The following is an 18313-nucleotide window of genomic DNA, read 5'->3' as shown; positions in this document are numbered from 1 at the left end:
TCGGGGTGCAGATATGTGGGATGGAGCCTGTCCGTCCTATGTGGTTAGCAGCCACGCTGCAAAGCCAGACGAGGGCTTGCCGGCCCCCGTTTCACAGTCAGGGAGATGGGTGGGGATTTGTGCAGCCCGACCAGAGGCACCACCTAAGCTGGGGAGTCTTTCAGCATACCCCCAGCGGGTGATTCAGGGCTGCTGCGTTAGTCACCTGCACATCGCTGCCTGGGTGGTGGCTTGGGGACAGCGGTGCTAGAGCTGGGGGCAGCACCCATCAGCCACCCGCTGCAGTGCCCGGGTAGCGCCGCGGTGCGGAGCGGGGCGAGCTGCCTGCCTGGGGTGCTCGTGTCTCCGCCTTGGCCCCTGCTTTGGTGCAGCCGGGCTGGGATGCTCCCTGCATCGCTCCCCAGGGATGCTCCCAGCGCAGCCCCGCAGAGGTGCAGGATTTTGTCATGATAGGGCCCATGGGAAGAGGTCGGCTCCTTCCCGTTTGTCCCCCTCTGCCTGCGGGTTTCCCTCCCCTAGCACAGAAGCGGTGGTGCTCCTGCACCAGCTGGGAGGATTTGGGCCCCCTCTGGCTGGGGAGATGCAGCATTTGTCTGGTTTTCCCCTAAATTTGTTCCTGCCCAGCGTTACCTCTCCAGCCTGGTGTTCCTGGGTGCCCAGCAGCACCGGGGCCGTGTGGCTCAACCCTGCAGCACTGCAGGGGCCGGGGATGGAGCAGAGCCACCAGCCCCCTGTCCTCCAGCACCCTGCAGGGCTGCGGGCTTGGATGCGGGGCTGGGTCCCTGCGCTGCAGTCCTTCATCCCCACCAGCCACGCTGCTGGCCACCGGCACAGCCCAACCCCACTCTTGGCACCCTCAGGCAGCGGGGCCGTGCATGTGTGCACGCACACACACGCGTGTGTTTCTTTGGCACCTGATGCAGGGGCTCGGGTTGTCGGCCCTGGGGTAGGGGAGCAGACATTTGGGGCACCCCGGGGCTCTGCATGGTACTGGGGGAGGCTTAAAGGAAAAGCAGCGTGGGCCCTACAAGCAGCCTGTAGGTCCCAGCCGAGCAGCCTGCAGCTCCCAGCCGTGGCCACCACCCTCCCTCTGCCTTTTGGCCTGTCCCTGAGGGCCACGAGCCTCCAGGGCTGATTTCCACCCCGTCGGGCAGCGTGCTGGCAGGGGAACTCGGTTCGGAAGGAAAATCAGGAAATGCCAGCTAGGTGGCAATGTGCCACCTGCCAGGAGCTGGGCAGCAGCTCCTCGCCTCCCGGCTCCCCTGTTCCGAGCAAGCCACGGCCCCTCCAGCGACTGCGCGTTCCCTGTGGCAGCGCCTGGGGTGTGCCACAGCTCGCCTGAAGGGCTCCGGAGGCTGTGCGGGGTGTGGAAATGTGGCTCTTCCAAGGGAGAGCTGCGAGGACTGTTCTGCTTGGGGCTGACGCTGGGTGCACGAGCCCTCGAAGGAGCGCTCTGCCCACCTCAGCTGCTGAGTGAGGCCGTGGCTGGGATTCGTTCCCTTCCTCTGGACGTGCCGGGCTTTGGGTTTCAGGACGGGGAGGCAGCCGGAGGGCAGGGCTGCTGCTGTGGAGCTGGGCCGGCTGGAGGAGCTCCGGGGTGCTCAGGCACGGACAGACCTGGCCGCGGAGCAGCGCGTTGGCCACCGGAGCAGCCGGCTCGCGGGGCTGCGGCGGCACAAAGCCCGGGTCTCCAGATGAGAGCTCACGGCTCGTGACGCCGGCTGGAAGCAACGCCACCAAAGTTATCTAGGAAGACTCTTATTTTGAGCAAAGATGATGATGAGGCAGGCAAAGTCGTAAGGCAGTTATTAATTACTGGCTGCTTAAAGACGTAAAGAGGACCAAAGGTCTGGCGGGGCACTGAATTTCCGAGTCGCCTGGCGGTGCTCGTGGCCAGGCAGCAGGAGGAAGAAGGGGAGATGGAGGGGAAGCGTGCGCCGGGAGGATGAGGATATTTACTTCTGAAACACGGCTCCTTAGCATATGCTGCCACTGCTATTTATAACCTTTGAATCGTCTTTTCAATCCAGATAAGGCCAAAAGAAGTATTTTTTGCTCGGGAAACTAAACAAACCGCCGATGGCGGCGGAGCCTGGAGCGTGGCTCTGCCGGAGCCAACGGCGCGTGCGCAGGTGCCGGACCCCGGGCGTCATCCCCGGGGAGCTGGGGAGAAACCTGCCCTGCCACCCTCCTCCCTTCCCCGGTGCCCCGTGCCCGAGGGCTTCCCGGATCTTTCATCTTTGTATTTAACACTGAAGGCAATTTTGGGGGGTTGTTAATTGCAATACCGTATTTCATTAAAGGGAGAGAGAGGGAGAGGTTTGAAGGCCATCTCTAAATTGAAATTGCTGAAAGTCTAATTGCTGCTGACATCAGGGACCATTTAGTGCTGTAAAACATAATTGCATCTCTGAACTGTTCTGAGCAGATAAGTGTTCCTCTGAACACTCCTCCTGGAGAAGACAGAAGAGCTGATGAGCATCCATCAACCAGCCTCGTGGAGAAGCAGCTCCCTGCTCTGGAGCTTGCCAGGGGCTGGCACTGTGTCTGGGAAATGAAGAAATATTAATTGTCATAGATTTTAAGTAAAAAAAACCCAATGCGAGGCAGGGAGCAGTTGCGAGAAGGAAGACTTGTGCTCGTTCCTCACTCCTGTTCCTGTTGCCTTCAACCACCAACCTGTGCCATCCCCGGAGCTCCCCGGGTGGGGAGGCCTACTGCCTGGGCGCTGGATCTGGTCCCTGCTGGGCTTTTGAGCAGGACCAGGGCATCCTGCCCAGTGTCTGTGTCCCAGGACAGCGTGCTGCCCTCGGGACATGTCCCAAATACTTTGTCCCTTTGTCACGGAGCAGCTCAGGGTGGTTCCCAGGGCTGTTTCCAGGAATTACCCCAGGGGCTGTCGGAGCCTCGCTCCCCGTGGCGCAGGGAGTCAGTCGCTCCTCGCACGTGCCTGCTGAGGCAGCTGCCCGGCTTGGAAACGGCAAAAATTATTTCTGTTCCTCCTGAGGAGTCATTTACTGACATTTCACGTGGGGCTGTAAGTGCACAGAATTACTTGCTGCCTTTCAGGACCTTTAAAATTATCTCCATTGCAGAGGAAAATTAAAGCAATGGAAGAATGGGGACCTATCTTTTATAGTGCATTAAAAAACACCCGGTCTGAAGGTTACTGAACCTGTGCTTTCTGTAAGGGAGCACTAATCCAGACAATCCCCAGCAGTCTCTTTACTGCTCCACTCTGATCTCCCTGGCACAAAATCCATGAGCAGATTATCTTGGGAGCAGCAATGCTGATAAGCAGAGGGACTTACGGCTTTTGGACTCCTTTTTAATTAGTTCTAGAGCAGTTTTTAGCGCGCACCTTGCTTTCTCCCAGCGCCTAGCCTTGCTGGGCTTTCCAACAGCAGTCGTGTTGCAGAAGCTTCCCCAAGTTTGGAAGGTGAAACACCCTCACAAGCGATCGCTGCCGGGCTTTGTTGAAGTTTCTGGGGCTGCTCTGCAAGCGCTGGTGCCTCTTTGCCATCTCCAGCATCTCTCGGGCAGAGGAACTCTTCCCCCTCGCGTGTCCCCAGCCAGCGAGGGGCCGGATCTGCCGCTGGACGAGGGCGCCTTGCCCACATGGCCAGGGACCTGCTAGGGAGCAGCACCCAGATTTATCCCCACAGGTATAAATAGAAGCTCCCCATCAGCCTGGGCGCCGATGGCAGATATCAGCTCTAAACCACAGGGACCATCCCCTGGGGGCGCAGGACCCCGCGCCAGGCCAGGACCCCGCGCTGCCCCCAGGCTCCAGACGTGTGCCACGGCCGAGCCCGGAGCCACACGGTCTGGCCGCTGATAATTTCGCGGCCCGCTGAATTAATCAAAATGCCCAAAGGCCGGTGGGGGAAGAGGCCGCGTTCCTGCACGAGTCAGATTTATTTTTCTTTGCAGAGCCTGCGCTGAGTGCCGGCCCCAGGGCTGGCACCTTCCCATCAATCTCTCCTGATCTGCGGCCGAGAAGGAGGGTCAGACCCTGCTAATGAGTTCACGTCTCCTAATGGTTATTTTATCATTGGAGCAGAATAATCGCAATAATAATGATACATCCTGCCTGCTGCCTGGAGAGCGCTAAGCTGCCTTTGTAATGCCTGACAAAGGCATTTATTTATATTTTTTTATTTGCAGTCCGTGTGATTAGAGGGCAGCATTCAGAATAGCCCAGTAGAGTTAAATATGTCTGGTAACAGCGCTTCTCGTCTAATTGCTGCCCTTTTCTTTTTTAGGCACTCGCTCCCCTAATTAACAGCACAATCTACTTCCATCTCGGCTGTGAGGAAGGCTGGGAGGGGGAAAAAAACAACAAAAGCAGGGCATCTCGCCTGCTTGGCCGAGGGCTTTGTTCAAAGCCGGCTGCGTGGCCGCTGCGCCCGGCGGCTCTGGGCCCAATCCTGCTGCCCAGAGGCTCGGTGTGACCCCGGGGATGCTGACAGCTCGAGCACCAGCCTTGGCCCCGTGCTCACCACCCGGTGGGATCCCACGAGCTTTGCAGGCTCTCACCCTGCAGCTCGGCCGTGGCTGTGCCCATGGCCGTGCCCCTGCGGGGCCGCATCCTGCAGCCCCTGCCAGGCTCCAGGCTCCTGCTGCAGCGCCGCGGCTGCCAAGTCCCCCACGTCACCCTGATCCCTTTTGTCACTTCCATACGGCCGCGCTTTTAAGCAATTAGTGCAACACATGCCGATGATGTTTCTGCGTCCCTCTGACGAAGGCGGACCCCCTTCTTGGGAATGGGAGCTCACCATCGACAGCACATATCCCTGCGGGGAGCAGGACCCCCCCCCAGGCTGGGGGAGAGCTGTGCAGGGGCTGTGCACCCCTGCCCGTGCCGCCCGTCCTGCTGGGGCCGGGCTCGCTGCGCCCTGGGGCAGGTTGCCGCGCCAAGGGGACAGGAGGCTCTGCCGGCATTTCCTGGCCAAACCCTGTTTCCACGCCAAGCTTTTAATTTGTTTTATAAACTGCCAAATCCAGCCGGCTAAGCCGCGGCCCCCTTCTGGGGCTGGCGGGCAGCGGCTGGCTAAAGGGCAGGTGAGGATGGAGAGCCTGTGAGAGCAGAGGGTTCATCTTCCATGAGCAAAATCCCGGCTTTATCAAGGTTTGATGACTTTTCCACAAGCCATGGGACCGGTGCCGCTGGTGCTTGCACGCTGCCATGCACAGCTTCCACCTCCCCACCCGCGCCGCCAGCCCCACGGGCAGTTTGGAGCCTTGCTGGCAGCACAATTTGGGTGGCGACTGCTCAGCAGGGGCCCCTTGGGCCCAGCCCAGGGGTGACACACGAGGTGTTGCAGATTTGGCCTCACCCTGCATCGCTTCCATCTCCCCGAGCCTGGCAGGCGAACCCCACTGGTTCATGGCTTACCTGAGCCAGCAGCTAACGCGCCATGAAATTACTCCAGAGTAAGGGGGGCACGTTATTCTGGCACAAACCCCACTTTTAATATTTTTCTTCTTTGCTTTGAAGACAAAATATTTGCTCTGGAGCAGCGGTTTTTGTTTGCTAGCAGGCAAACGCTTGTTCAGGCTGGAAGATCACCGTGAAATCACCGCATGGAGGTTTTGGTCCCCTGCACGTCCGCCGCCCCCCTCGGCACCGCTGCTGGAAATCAGGCCCCTGATGTCCTGCCACGGAGTTTGTCCAGCTTACCTCCCGGGCAGCAAACCCTGCCTTGATGTTGAGCAAAATTATTTCGGGTTTTATATTGTGTGGTGTCGGGTTTTTTGGCTGCTCTGGCCCTGTTTGCGCCGTGGGGAGGCGCAGGTGCCCGGGAGGCAGCGCAGGATGCTCGGGAGGACCCAGTAGGGGAAGGTGGGCACAGCAAAGCACAGGCTGGAGACCCCGGGGGGGGCTGAAGGCTGCTGGCAGGTGAGGCCATGCTGGGGGAGATGCTGATCCACGTGGGGATTGGGTCTGGGGGGCCTTGGTGAAGGTTTGAGCACATTTTAGGAAAGCGTGCCTTTTTAAGGCTTTTCTGTTGCTTTGCCTTCGTGCGACTTGCTCAGTCCAGAGGGAGAGAATTTCTCAAACCCAATTTACTTCTGCTGCTGAGGCTCCTGCTCTGCGCTGCCCTCCCGCCCCTTCCCCTCGGCCCCGAGCACCGCCACGGCCGCAGCTGGGTTGCCGATGCCGTGAGGGAACCGCTCTGGCTGAGGGCTGTTGATGTTTTTCATCTTACCCGTAAAAGTATTTCCATTCTCGCTGGGCTTAATTTACAGTTCGCAGCCAAACCGGAGCTGGGAATGGGTCCCACTGGTGGCTCATTCGTTCAAAGGTGTCAGCGTGCAAATACACACGGCGGGCACGCCAGCAGCGCCGCAGGAGGTGCGGGATGTGCCACGCTGCCCGGCTCCCCCCGGAGAGGAGCCCTGGGGATGGGGAGACCCCCAGGATGAAGCCTTGCGGGACGTGCCAGCCACACCGCCTCGTACCGGGGCTTACTTGGAGGATGCTTCGCCTTTTTGTAGCATCTTCATCTACTCCCTGCGTGTTACAGGGCGAGGAGCCAGCGGTGCTGGTCCCTCTGGTTCACAGCCTCTTGTGTCTCTTGCAGCCGCGCTGGGGACGCTGGATTTCAGCTTGCTCTACGACCAGGAGAACAACGCTCTGCACTGCACCATCAACAAAGCCAAGGTACGTGGAGCTGACCAGCCCCGCGGGGCGATACGGGGACGCCGGAGCCCTGCCGAAAGCAGGGGGTCACGGGGGGCTCAGCCGGGGCTCTGCTGCCCCCAGCCGCTTCTCCAGCCCCATGCCCGCACCATCTCCAGCCCCAGTCCCATGGGATGGAGCTGTTCGCCCGTCCCCGTCCCCATCCCTGTCCCTGTCCCCGTGCCGAGCCGGCTGCAGCTATTTATGGCTTTCACCAGAGCACCCAACCCGATGTTGTTATTTACTTGACGCTGTGACCGGCTGTCAGTTTATAAATGGCTCTTTTAAATGCTGCTAATCACTGCCACAAAGTGCTCTGCCTCAGCTCCTTTGCCGTCTGCGTGATTGAAGCAATTAGGGTTTTTTGTTGTTGTTGTTTTGTTGGGCTTTTTTTTTTTTTCTTTCTTTTTTGCACGTTTTGGAGCAGAAACAGACAGCGGAGGCCCTGACTCTGCCTTTGGGCACATGGCTTCAGGGCGCTGCTCAGCTCCTCCCTGCTTCACCCAGCCCGGGGGGGGGGCCTGGAGGGAGACCCCCGGCCCTGCAGCCTTGGGAAGGGCTGGGGGGGGCTGCAGGTGACCCCCAGGGGACTGTTCCCCTTCTGAGGATGCTCAAGGACAACTGGATTACCTGCGGCCCCCACCCCGGAGCAGAGCCCCTCTGGGTGCTGGGTGCTGGGTGCTGGGTGTGCGCACCCGTCGGGAGCAGGCCCAGGGGCACCACAGCTCGGCTCTGGCTGCACGCAGCCGCTGGGCAGCCTCGGGTCGGGTTTTCCTGGTAGCGCTCGGGAGCGGAGCCAAGCAGGGTTTTTCTGCTCGGGTTTGCAGCGGGAGGAAGATGGGGAGGAAGGAGCCCCACGAGGAGGAGGAGGCTCTGACAGCAGCGAGAGTGAAGGCAGGGCTGAGGAAGGAGATCCCTGGTCCAACCATGCCCTGGAGTGGGGCTGTAAGGGAACAGCAGCAGCTGACCCCCCTAAATACAGCCCTAGGCCCTGCCCGCGGGTGGGCCAGCCCCCCCCGCCGCTCTGACATTCAAGCGTTGCAGTCCTGTTCATTTCCATTCTGCTCTCATTCTCCCATTTTTCTCTTTTATTTACATTGCCATCTGCTCGCTCTCATTTCATCTCTCGCCTGGGGAAAGCTGCCAAAACTTGACTACAGAAAGGTAAGGGCCAGGACCCCGGCTGCCGGCGGTGGGAGCTGGCTGTGGCTGCGCAGACGCCAGGCGCTGCAGCGGGGCCGTGGTGGCCGGGCAGCGCCGCGGGCAGCGGGGCAGTGCCGGGACGTGCGGGTCCCGCGGGGCTGCACGGCGTCGGCCGCCTTAGAAGGGTTTTTCTTTCTCCTCTGAATAACCTCCCTCCTCGGTTAAATCTGATCCGTCTTGGTCCAACACCGATTTTCTGCTCTGCAGCCACCAGCTGCTCGGTTTGCAGGTCAGGGCTTCCAGGGGGCTGCCCTGCTGGGGCACTTTGTGCCTCGGTTTCCCTAATAGCACAGAGCTCTGCCCTCCCGAAACGGGATGGAGAAGGACCTGGATAACACGAGGTGCCGCGGGCTGTACCCTGGCACAGCACATGGCCGTTTGGGTCTCATTTTCTGCTCAGCTCAACCAAGCCCAGCGTGCTGCACCGATCCCTGCAGGGCCTACAGGGCCGTGGGGCAGCGCAGACACCGCTGTGCTGTCCCGTAGCTCCGCTGGGCTCCTGCTTTTGGGAGGAAGGAGTCACGGGTGATCCCCAGACAACGCTGGGCAAAGCCATGGTGACACAACGGCACTGCCCTGTGACCGTGCCAGGCCCACGGCCTGCAGCGGGGGGCTCCTGGAGGATACCCGGGAGCTTCCACCCTGCCCAGCGCCTGGATGCGCCCCCACGAACCCGCAGCCGAGCCCTGGAGATCCGCACGGCACACGGCTTATGAATTTGCTCATCCATATTTATCACCGCGGGGACGTTCCCAGCTCCGAGCCGTGGGAGCCGGCAGCCACAGCTGCAGCTCCTGGCCCCGGCGGGGACACCGATGTCACCCCCTTTTCTCCGGGAGGCCTCAAGCTCCTCCAAACACAACTCCTTTGTTTTGAGCACGCTCTGGGGAAGCCTTTGGCTGTGATTTCTTGACGTGCCCATCTGCGAGGGCCAACACGGCTCCCTGCAAAGCAGGGACACGCAGCACCCCTGGGCTGGGAAGAGGCACCAGGGGCTGGGTTTGGGCAGCGGCAGCTTGCCGGCCACGGGGGGATGCTGCTGGCACAAAGCCTCCTCCTGCGATTTCTGCGTGCCTCGAGCGTGGCGTTAATAGGCAGCCCGATTAGCCCGCCTCGTAATTAAATCCTATTGATTAGCTAAATGTCAGTGGCACAGAGTGCAGCTGGCAGCGGCGGGGCTGTCGGTCCCCACGGGATCGCAGCAGGGATTTCGGGATTGCGGAGGGGATTTCGGAGCTGGGGAGAAGAAGGGGAAAGGCGTGCGCAGCATCGGTGCCCCAGGGAGGGCTGATCGGCACAGGGCCATGCTGGTGGAGCCGGTGGGTTACTTTGTCCCCAGCGTGGGGCTTGGGGAGCCCTTGGCCACCCTGCCTCAGCCTTTCAGCTCTCTCAGAGGAGATTTAGGGCCCTCCAAGCAGAGGGGGCAATGGCGCAGTCACCCGTGTGTCCCTGCGGGGCAGAGCCATCGCGTTACATCCCACCGGTGCTGAACCCGCGCAGAGCGACGTGGGAGGGAGCCAGACGTAGCATTAGGAGCCATTTTCCAGGCTCCTGCCACCCCATCCTCCGTAGCACATCTGTTAAAAAAGCCTTAAATAGCCTCCTCAGAAGGTAATTTAATTGAGCTGATTTGATGGGTGAATTACAGCGCTGCCTGTCTCCCTCCATCCATTTTCATGGGAATTTGCTCACTCGCTTACGGCTTCGTTTTCCACGCAGCAGCCGGGCAGGTGGGGCAGCCCCACTGCGGGAGCCTGTGGGCGGGATTCACTTCTCTCTGCTATGAGCAACCGGTGATCCCATTCCCCTGGGTCCCCAGGAGCCAGGGCTGTCCTCGTGTGCCGTGGACGCCCGCGGAGCCGCAGCTGGCACCTGCCTCCCATCCTCCGTGTTTGCCACGTTCCCCTTTGTCTGGGCCAGGGAGGTGACCTGAGCTGCAATGCTGTTGAAACAGAGCCATTTAGCCTACATTTGCTGATGATATTTTTTAATCCTTCTGGCTCTGGCGGAGGAGCCAAATCCTCTTCGCTGCGCCTCGTTTGGCCGCCTGGCCCCAGGGCAGCGTGGATGCGGAGCCCTGCCCGGGGTCGGCAGCTGGTCCCAAGGTCCTGGGCTGTGCAAACCTGGCCAGCCAGGGCTGCCGGCGTGCAGCTGGGTGTGTTATCCCATATGCCAAGTGATTTACCCCATCATCTGCCCCTCCGATTTGCCCCAAACCTGGTCTCCATCATTGTGCCTCCATTGCGCACGGCCACTCCAGCAGCAGCCATACAAACGCGCCTCGATCCCAGGCACCAGACACTCTGCACTAGGGGCCTGGCGACCCGTGAGCATCCCTCAGTCTGGTTTCTGTGCCCAGATGTCTCTCTTTCTGTCCTGCCGGCCAAGGTGTGCCCTCAGGCACTGGGGAACAGCCCCTGAAGGGCTCCCACAGCTGGGCTGGAGCAGCCCAGGGCTGTTTGTGGTGGGACCGCTGTGGTTTCCACCGAGGACCAGCAAAAATGAGGCTCCGTGTGTCGTGCCCTTGTGTTGCTTCCCTTCCCTGTGGAGTTTGTGTCTGTGCACATTGTTATGGCTTTGTGCTGGTTTGGGGCACGGCCCCTGAGCATTTCCAGCCCCGCGGTTGTTCAGAGGCCGCGGGGCAGAGCAGCCTCATCCCCTCTGCCCGGAGCTCCAGAGTAAGCACGATCCATGTCGTCCCATGAGAGCGGTGGGGGTCGGATAAAAACCCATCAGTGAGGGGCACCGTGAGGGCTTCCTGGTGGCCGTGCTCCAGCACCCGTGGGCACCAGGCTCCGACCGCGGTCGTGCCACCAGCGGTGCCGTACCACTGAGCTGGAGGACGGCGCCTTCGCGCCCTGGGGAGCGCTGCAGGGGAAGAGCACAACAGCAGAGGTGTGTGTTTGCTCGTAAGCGATTATTAAATGACAAAACCCTGTAATTTTAAGCCATGAAGATCGCTGCGCTGATTTCCCTAATCCCCAAATTAATTGCGAGCAGGGTGTCAGAGTCAGCTGCTCTGGCAGCGGAGGTGCACGGTGGCCAATGTGACGCCGCAGGGGAGCCCTGGGCGTGCTCTGCTTTTGCCACACAGCCTGGGTCCGGCACCGATCCTGCTCTCCTCCCTCCTTGCTCCCGGGGCACCACGCGATGGCTCCACGGCCTGGAGATGCCCCATGGAAATGGGCATCAGGGGCTGGGCTCAGTGAGAGCACCCCGCGGGCGGCTCTGCCTCCCAGGGCAGCGCCGGTGCCGCTGCTGCTCTGACTCCTGCTGCTCTTCCCTCTCCAGGGCCTGAAGCCGATGGACCATAATGGTTTGGCCGACCCCTACGTCAAATTGCACTTGCTTCCCGGAGCCAGCAAGGTGAGACGCCTTTCACTTCCCTCTCCCTTCCCAGGAATTTCCCTTGGGAACCTGGTGATGGTTCCCCCTGTGAGCAGCAGTGCCCCGAGGGGCTGCTGGAGCATCCCGGAGGGACCACGGGTCTCCTGGGGGCAGCGATGCCTCCCTGCAGCCCCTGCCCGGCAGCACTGGGTGCAGGCATCGGGCTCATGAGGTCCTGGGACAGCCCCGAGCGTGGGGAGAAACCAGCTCTGGTTTAGTTTGGTGGTTTGGTTTTCCTTCTCCTTTTGCATTTAAAACCCCTCAGATCCTAATAAAGCAGGGTATAAATCGTAAGGGAAATATTTCCATCTACTTAAGCTCAGCGCTTGCTGGAGAGAAGAGTAATTAAAGATATTGATGTGTAGTGAGAGCGTGGTGTAACTGATGGGGATGTGGAATTTAAATGCTAAATCTATGTGTTATGAATATTAATTGTGCTCTTATTTTACACTAAAGGAAAGACCTTTTGGGGGGAGGTATGTTTACTTGTTACGGTTCAGCTGAATTAATTCATAACGTTCAGGGCGGTAGAGGGAGTTTTTAACCACATTTCGAGTTCCGCTGGAAGCAGGAGAGCCAGGAGCGCTCTCATCAGCGATATTATCTGTCATTTCCAGTTTCTGCAAATGCACTGATTAACATTGCTGCTGGGGGGGGACGTGGCCACAGGTAGCAGTGCCCGAGGGCAGGGGTGGCTGCGGGGGGGGGGGCTCACAGGGACACCCCCCTCTGGCCATAGGGCGAGGGGTCAGGATCTGGCCCCCGCAGCTGCGGAGCTGCAGTACCGTGAGGTGTTACCCCTGCTAACAAAACGCACGTCCAGGAAGTTATTTTGAGTTTTTATTTTGAGTCAGCCAGAGTCAGGAGCTGTGCTGGAAGCAGGAATGCAAATAACCAGCCAGAACAGCAAATTGGTATTTTTTAATGAACCTGAAAAAAGACTTTTTTTTTTTTTTTTCCTCCCCTCTCTCGCTCCTGCTGTATAAATGAAATCCCCGCTCTCTCGCTGCCTCTGCCAAGGTTCCCGTTTCGCTGCTTGTTTCCAGGGAGGGGGATGCGGAGCTGGGTCGCTTTGCAAATGAGCCAGCAAGTGCTGTGCCGCGCTGCCGCCCCGCTGAGGGAAGGGGGATTTGGGGCACCCACGGCCACAGCCCAGGGGTCGGGGTCCCGCTCGCCACGCTCCTCCTTTGCTCTTCCAGGCGAATAAACTACGAACCAAGACGCTGCGCAACACGCTGAACCCCACCTGGAACGAGACGCTCACCTACTACGGCATCACCGACGAGGACATGATCCGCAAGACCCTGCGGTAGGCACCCATGGCTGGCACCTAACCCTCTTGATCTGAAGGCAGAGTTTAGCATTTTCCCCTCGGGGGAAAAAAAAAAAAAGAGCTCGGGGGGCACGGGGCAGATCCCACCTGTTGCCTGCAGCGTGCCTGCAGATGAGGAACCGAGCGCCAAGGTTGTTATTTCACATGGAAAATATTAGTCATGCTGAAAGTGCTGCAGGCCTGCTGGGCTGGAAAGCCTCTGGTTTTTTATTATTATTAGCGGTGGGTATTTTTATTTTTTTTTCACTGCAGGCTTTGAAGTTTGCAACCTCTCAGGCGTGGAAATCAGTTTGCAGGGAGACGTTTGGTGAAACGCAGCAGGGAGCGAAAGCCCCGACGCACACCTTCGGGGTGCTGCACCTGCCTGTCCCCCACCGTGCCCAGTGCTTTGCTGTCCCCTGGGACTGCTGGCCTCTGCCTTGCTGGCCTCGCGCTGCCTCTGTGCAGGGAGGTTTCCTGGCAGACCCAGGCTGGATGCTTTGAGGCTCGGGTGGCCCCGCTGCCGCCCTGGGAAGGTTTTTGTGTGAGCAAAAAAGCAGAGGAGTTGGTGATGTGGGGTGGCTGTGAGGCTGGGGCTCGGGGCCTTCACCTTGCCTGGAAATGGCTCCACAGAACTGAAGTAGATGGGTGTGTAAATGTTCACACAAGATGTTTTTCCTCATCCCCTCCCAGCTTTGGCAACATTTCCATATGTGGGGACACGTTCCCTTGCCTACGGCTCATGGAGTTCCCTCGATCTCGCGATCTCCTGGGGCCCGTGGCTCCGTTCCTTTCCCTTGCATGGGGGAGCCAGCGCCTAAAACTCAAGTGCTCTTCATTTTGCTTAAGAGCAATTCCCCAGCCTCCTATTTCCTTTCCTCCATCCTTACGGCAGAAGGCTTCGGCAGAGAAGAGTTTCTTTGTCCTGAGGCAGGCGTAGATGAGACGAGGCTTCTCACAACTGAACCACAAGGCAGAGAACTCAGCTTTTACTTCAGTTCCATGCTTGGATTTCCTTCCTTTTAGACGGGTGGAAGGGACATGTCGCAGCTCCTCACATGGATACCTGCCCGCCTGTGCCCTGACCACGGAGTCTCTGTAAAAATAACAGATAAAAGCCACCACCAGCCTTCTCCTCCCGGCTCCTGGGGAGATGTTGAAGGGTCCCCATGGCCTCCCTGCCCACCTGGGCTGCTCCTGCCCCTGAGCCCAGCCCCAGCCGTGCCCCCAGGTGCTGTCTCTTGTCCCCGTGGGGCAGATGGGACATGTGGGATGTCCGAGGGACTGGCGAGCAGGATTTTGTTAATGAACCAGCCCCCTCAGCCCTCCCCATCCTTCAGATTTCAGGAAATGCAGCAGGTGGGAGGATCTTGAAAGGTCTCATCCATTCATCAAGCAAACCATCCTTGAGTCTAGCCCGAGCCCGAGCAGCACCGGAGCCCCCCACCAGCACTGCAGGGCAGGGGAAATTGAAGTGGGCAGAATGCAGCCGCCTACATTTAAATTATCCATGTAATAGGCAATAAATAGATTGTATTCGTAATAAATACCGGAGCTGGCCGGAGACTGGATACGATTATTCATATCCAGATATATTGGCGGAGCGATGCATTATTCATATGATATTCAGCGTGCCTGCGAATGCCAGGAATTCTTTGTTTAATCATGTGTTTGACAAACATCATGACTCATTAAATATATTATTCAGAAAATAGTATTTGATCAGGTCTAATAGGCACACTGCAGATACGTGGAGATTTGGGGTCCCAGACTGCATTACACCACGAGCCCTGGACGAGCTCTGCTGCAGAACTGCGGGCGGCCTCGGGCCGGTGTCTGACTGCTCCGTGGTTCCTGCGCTCAGACGCGGAGGCGTTTTGGTTGGAGCCCCGCACTGCAGCCTTGCTGGACAGTCCCAGATGCTGCCTCTTGCCATTTTGTCTCTTTCCAGGCATTGCCTGTCCTTAAGGCATTGAGAGCCTCCCAAGTTGCTATAGGGACCATGGGGAGCTCAGAGGCGGGCGTTGCGTCTTCAGCATCCGACGCCTCTTACGTCCGTGCATGTTCAGGGAAAGGGTACGAGGCCCCGGCTAAATTCCTCGCTGACCCCATTCTCCCCTTCCCACAAGGGAAAAGAGGCCGGAGGAGCTCCTGTGAAGGCAGCAGCCGTGAGTCAGCTGCGGGGTGGCTGGAGCTGCAGTGAGTCAGGGCCGGGAGGAGTGGGAGGAGAAGTTGGGTGAGCGGCGATCGCCCGTGCGCTCCCCAGCTCTCTGCTGCGGCGGTTTCACGGCCTTAGCCCGGAGGTCCGAAGCCCTCGCTGGAAGCTGTCAGATCGACAGCAGGGCGCGAGGGACCGGGTTTAATGAAGAGAGAGGCGGAAGGGGGGTGATACTCGCGGTACAGAGCTCCTAACGGGGAGCGAGGGTGGCTGCCGGAGACGTGCGCTCACTGTTTGTCATGGAGCTGATTTTCTAAACCAAGGCATAAAAATTCCATCACATTGATTCCTCGTAATAAAATTCAAGCCGGTGTAATTGCATTACGCCTGTTTCCAAAGGCAGGGGCTGGGGCCGGAGCTGTGTGCCGCTCTGACTCACGCCTCTGCACTGACTTACGGGGCCAATGCACCACTGGCCCGCCAGTGACAAATACCGCACCAGCGGAGCGGAGGGACTGCAGCCAGGCAGCTATAGGGCTGGGGGGGGCTGTCAGATGGACCGAGCACATCTAACAAACACCTCGAAGTGCTTTTGGGGTGCGTCCAGACAAGGCGCAGGGTGGGGCATCTTGTCGCTCTGGTTCTCAAGAGGTAAAATCCACACCGAGCACTGCTCCCCCAGGTGCACAGGCAGCAGAGGAGAGAAGGAGAACAGAGAGAGGAGGAAGGGAACTAAGAAATACGTTGCCTGCATTTCAGATTCTCCTTGAGGATTTTGCTGTTGCGGTGGGGTGTTTTTCCTTGCGGGTATCTATAGTAACGCTGCAGCCATTTCTGGAGAGCAGCACTCCCATGGCCCCTCTTGGGGTTTTCTCCCCAAACCCTCTCCCTCCGCCTGCTCCCCCAACCTGGTGTTCCTCGTGCAGCTCAGCTACGCCGTCCGTGCGGCTCCTCGCTGCCTCCTTCTTCCCTGGTGGTCAAACTGCCATGGAGAAACCACCCACAGATAAACCACACGCAGATAAACCACCCATGGAGAAACCACCCATCCATGGATAAACCATCCACAGATAAACCATCCATGGAGAAACCATCCACGGAGAAACCACTCACAGAGAAACCAGCCATCCATGGATAACCCACCCACGGTCAGAGCCATGGTGTGCAATTCATTCCACTGACATGGGATCGCAGGGCACTATTTGTTCATCTGTAACTACTTTTGCTCCCTCACGAATTGTTCCTGGGTTTATCAAGACCCAGCAAGGCGAGGCCCTGTTGGGAAAGGTGAGAAATGGGCGACAACAGGAGTGTCTGACAGAGAGGGAAAACAGGCAGTGAAAGGAAGGGAAGCTGTTACAGGGAAAAAAAAAAAGAAAAAGAAAAAAAAAACAGGGGAAGAGGAGCCCCCACACAGCTCACTCCGCCCCGTGCTCCTTTCAGGATCTCGGTGTGCGACGAGGACAAGTTCCGCCACAACGAGTTCATCGGGGAGACGCGGATCCCGCTGAAGAAACTGAAGCCCAACCAGACCAAAAACTTCAGCATCTGCCTGGAGAAGCAGCTGCCGGTGAGCTGGCGGGGAGGGGGGCGGTGTGACACCTGAAAGGTGCCAGCAGGCAGCGTTTGGGCTGCTTTTAATCTCGGTGTATGAGCCATGCTCAACGCCAGCGAGGCGCAGGCCAGCAGGCCTCGTGGTGGGCGTCCGGCACCGGAGCAGCCCCGGACTGGCTGTGTTCCCCCCCCCAGATAGATAAAACAGAGGACAAGTCGCTGGAGGAGCGCGGCCGGATCCTCATCTCCCTCAAGTACAGCTCGCAGAAGCAGGGCCTGCTGGTGGGCATCATCCGCTGCGCCCACCTGGCCGCCATGGACGCCAACGGCTACTCCGACCCCTACGTCAAAACGTGAGTGACGTGCCGCACCGGCCCACCTCACCTCTCCCCGCAGTTAATTAATCCTTCTCATTAAGAGATGCAAATGAGGGCGTCACGGTAGCAGCTTGTGAGCGTGTTATTCCCCGGCAATTATTTTACAACGATGCAAAGTACCAAAGGTGTAAGCCTGCCCCGTGGCCGCCCCGTGACGAGCAGCACCCGGTCCCTGATGGTTTTGATGTGCCTTGCACCGTCCTGTCCCCCCCCTTCCCGCACCCACCAGGTCACTGCCATGCTTTGTAAAGGCTGTAATTACAGCGCGTGCCTAATTAGGTCAGGCAGCACTTTAATCGCACCCCATAGCTCTGGTGGCTTCAGGGGCTGGTTAATGGGGCTGGGGGCACATTTGCAGGTCCTGCCAATGCTTTGCGATGTAAATGATGGGGCTGTCTTCCTTTTGAAAAATACAGGCACTGTTATGAATAAAAAAAAAAAAACAAAAAATGGATGGTGTGGGCTGCTGCGAGCCAGCCTCACCCTGTGGGGCAGGGACGTTGGTGGCCCCCGCATGCTGGGGTGCCAGGGGAGGTGCTGCTTTGTGCCCGCAGGCAGGAGCATGGCCACAGCTCTTTTTGGGGGAGGAAACATCATTTTTCACATCTGCACTCTGCTAAGTGGAGAGGGATATGGTAGGAAGGGCTGGCAACCTGCACCCATCCCTCGTCCCTGTCCCCAGCGCTCTGATCCCAAATTCAGTACTTTTAGGGATGGCATTTGTTGAGACAGAGTGACTGCGATGAAACGTGCCTGGTATGTGGGAGGCCAGTAATGGAGTTTATCAGCAGAATGCTTTCAGCTGCCTACTCAATTGCTGTTTAGGAGTGGAGACGTTTGTATAAAAATCCACCCTTTCTTTTTTGAATGCTCATCGGAAAAGCTCGGTTCCTGAAACAACAGAATTCCCTTTGTTTTTCGTGGTTGTTTTGGAAGCTGCCTCACATGTATGGCAGGCAGTGATCGTACCTGCAGGGCTACAAGCAGAGCAGACAGACGAGTGATGTTTCTTGCTGCAAGCCCTAATTTTTGAATTACGAGCAAGATATGGAGAGTGCCAACATGGGAAGGGACCTGGGACACAAAAACGGCGGAAAATCCTCACACTGCCCAGCGGCTGTGTGCTGACTGCCTCGAATGGTTTCCTTGCAGCTACTTGAAACCGGACGAGGACAAGAAGTCGAAGCATAAGACGGCAGTGAAGAAGAAAACACTGAACCCCGAATTCAATGAGGTGGGTTTTTGCTGCTCATGGTTCTCACCTGAGGGGCTTTTCTCAGTGCTGTGACTTAAAAGAGAAAATAAAACACCCCAGCCACTGCAGGAGGAGAGGGAGTCGAGCTCCCCGCGGGGAATGGCGCTGCCGGCGCTGGGCCCTGCGTGGGCTCAGCCTGAAGGCGCCTGCTCTCCCCACAGGAGTTCTGCTACGAGATAAAGCACGGCGACCTGGCCAAAAAAACCTTGGAAGTCACCGTGTGGGACTACGACATTGGGAAATCGAACGACTTCATAGGTGAGCTGGGCATCCAGAAACGCTGGGTGTGTTCCTGCGATCTCGGCTAAGCGGCATTGCCCCCCTGCCCTGGCTGCCTTTTTCACTCCCCAATTCTCCCTGCGGGGTGGGATGGCCGGCGTGT

The 18313-nt window shown here is 58.4% G+C and overlaps 1 protein-coding gene across 2 annotated transcripts in view; it reads left to right on the top strand.

The window, feature by feature from the left end:
- Positions 1-18313, top strand: part of DOC2B (double C2 domain beta) — a 32553-nt gene that overhangs the window by 12135 nt on the left and 2105 nt on the right. Inside the window, exons 2-8 of one of the 2 annotated variants that reach the window (XM_083806328.1) lie at positions 6588-6667; positions 11180-11254; positions 12475-12584; positions 16189-16315; positions 16495-16652; positions 17829-17910; positions 18093-18189. In XM_083806328.1, the coding sequence (XP_083662454.1) occupies positions 6588-6667; positions 11180-11254; positions 12475-12584; positions 16189-16315; positions 16495-16652; positions 17829-17910; positions 18093-18189 (729 nt within the window). The other variant, XM_083806329.1, reaches the window with a different exon arrangement.

This window comes from Anser anser (genome assembly GCF_964211835.1).
Source record: "Anser anser genome assembly, chromosome: 20".
NCBI classification, from domain to species: domain Eukaryota; kingdom Metazoa; phylum Chordata; class Aves; order Anseriformes; family Anatidae; genus Anser; species Anser anser.
This window is presented reverse-complemented; position numbering and strand designations above follow the sequence as displayed.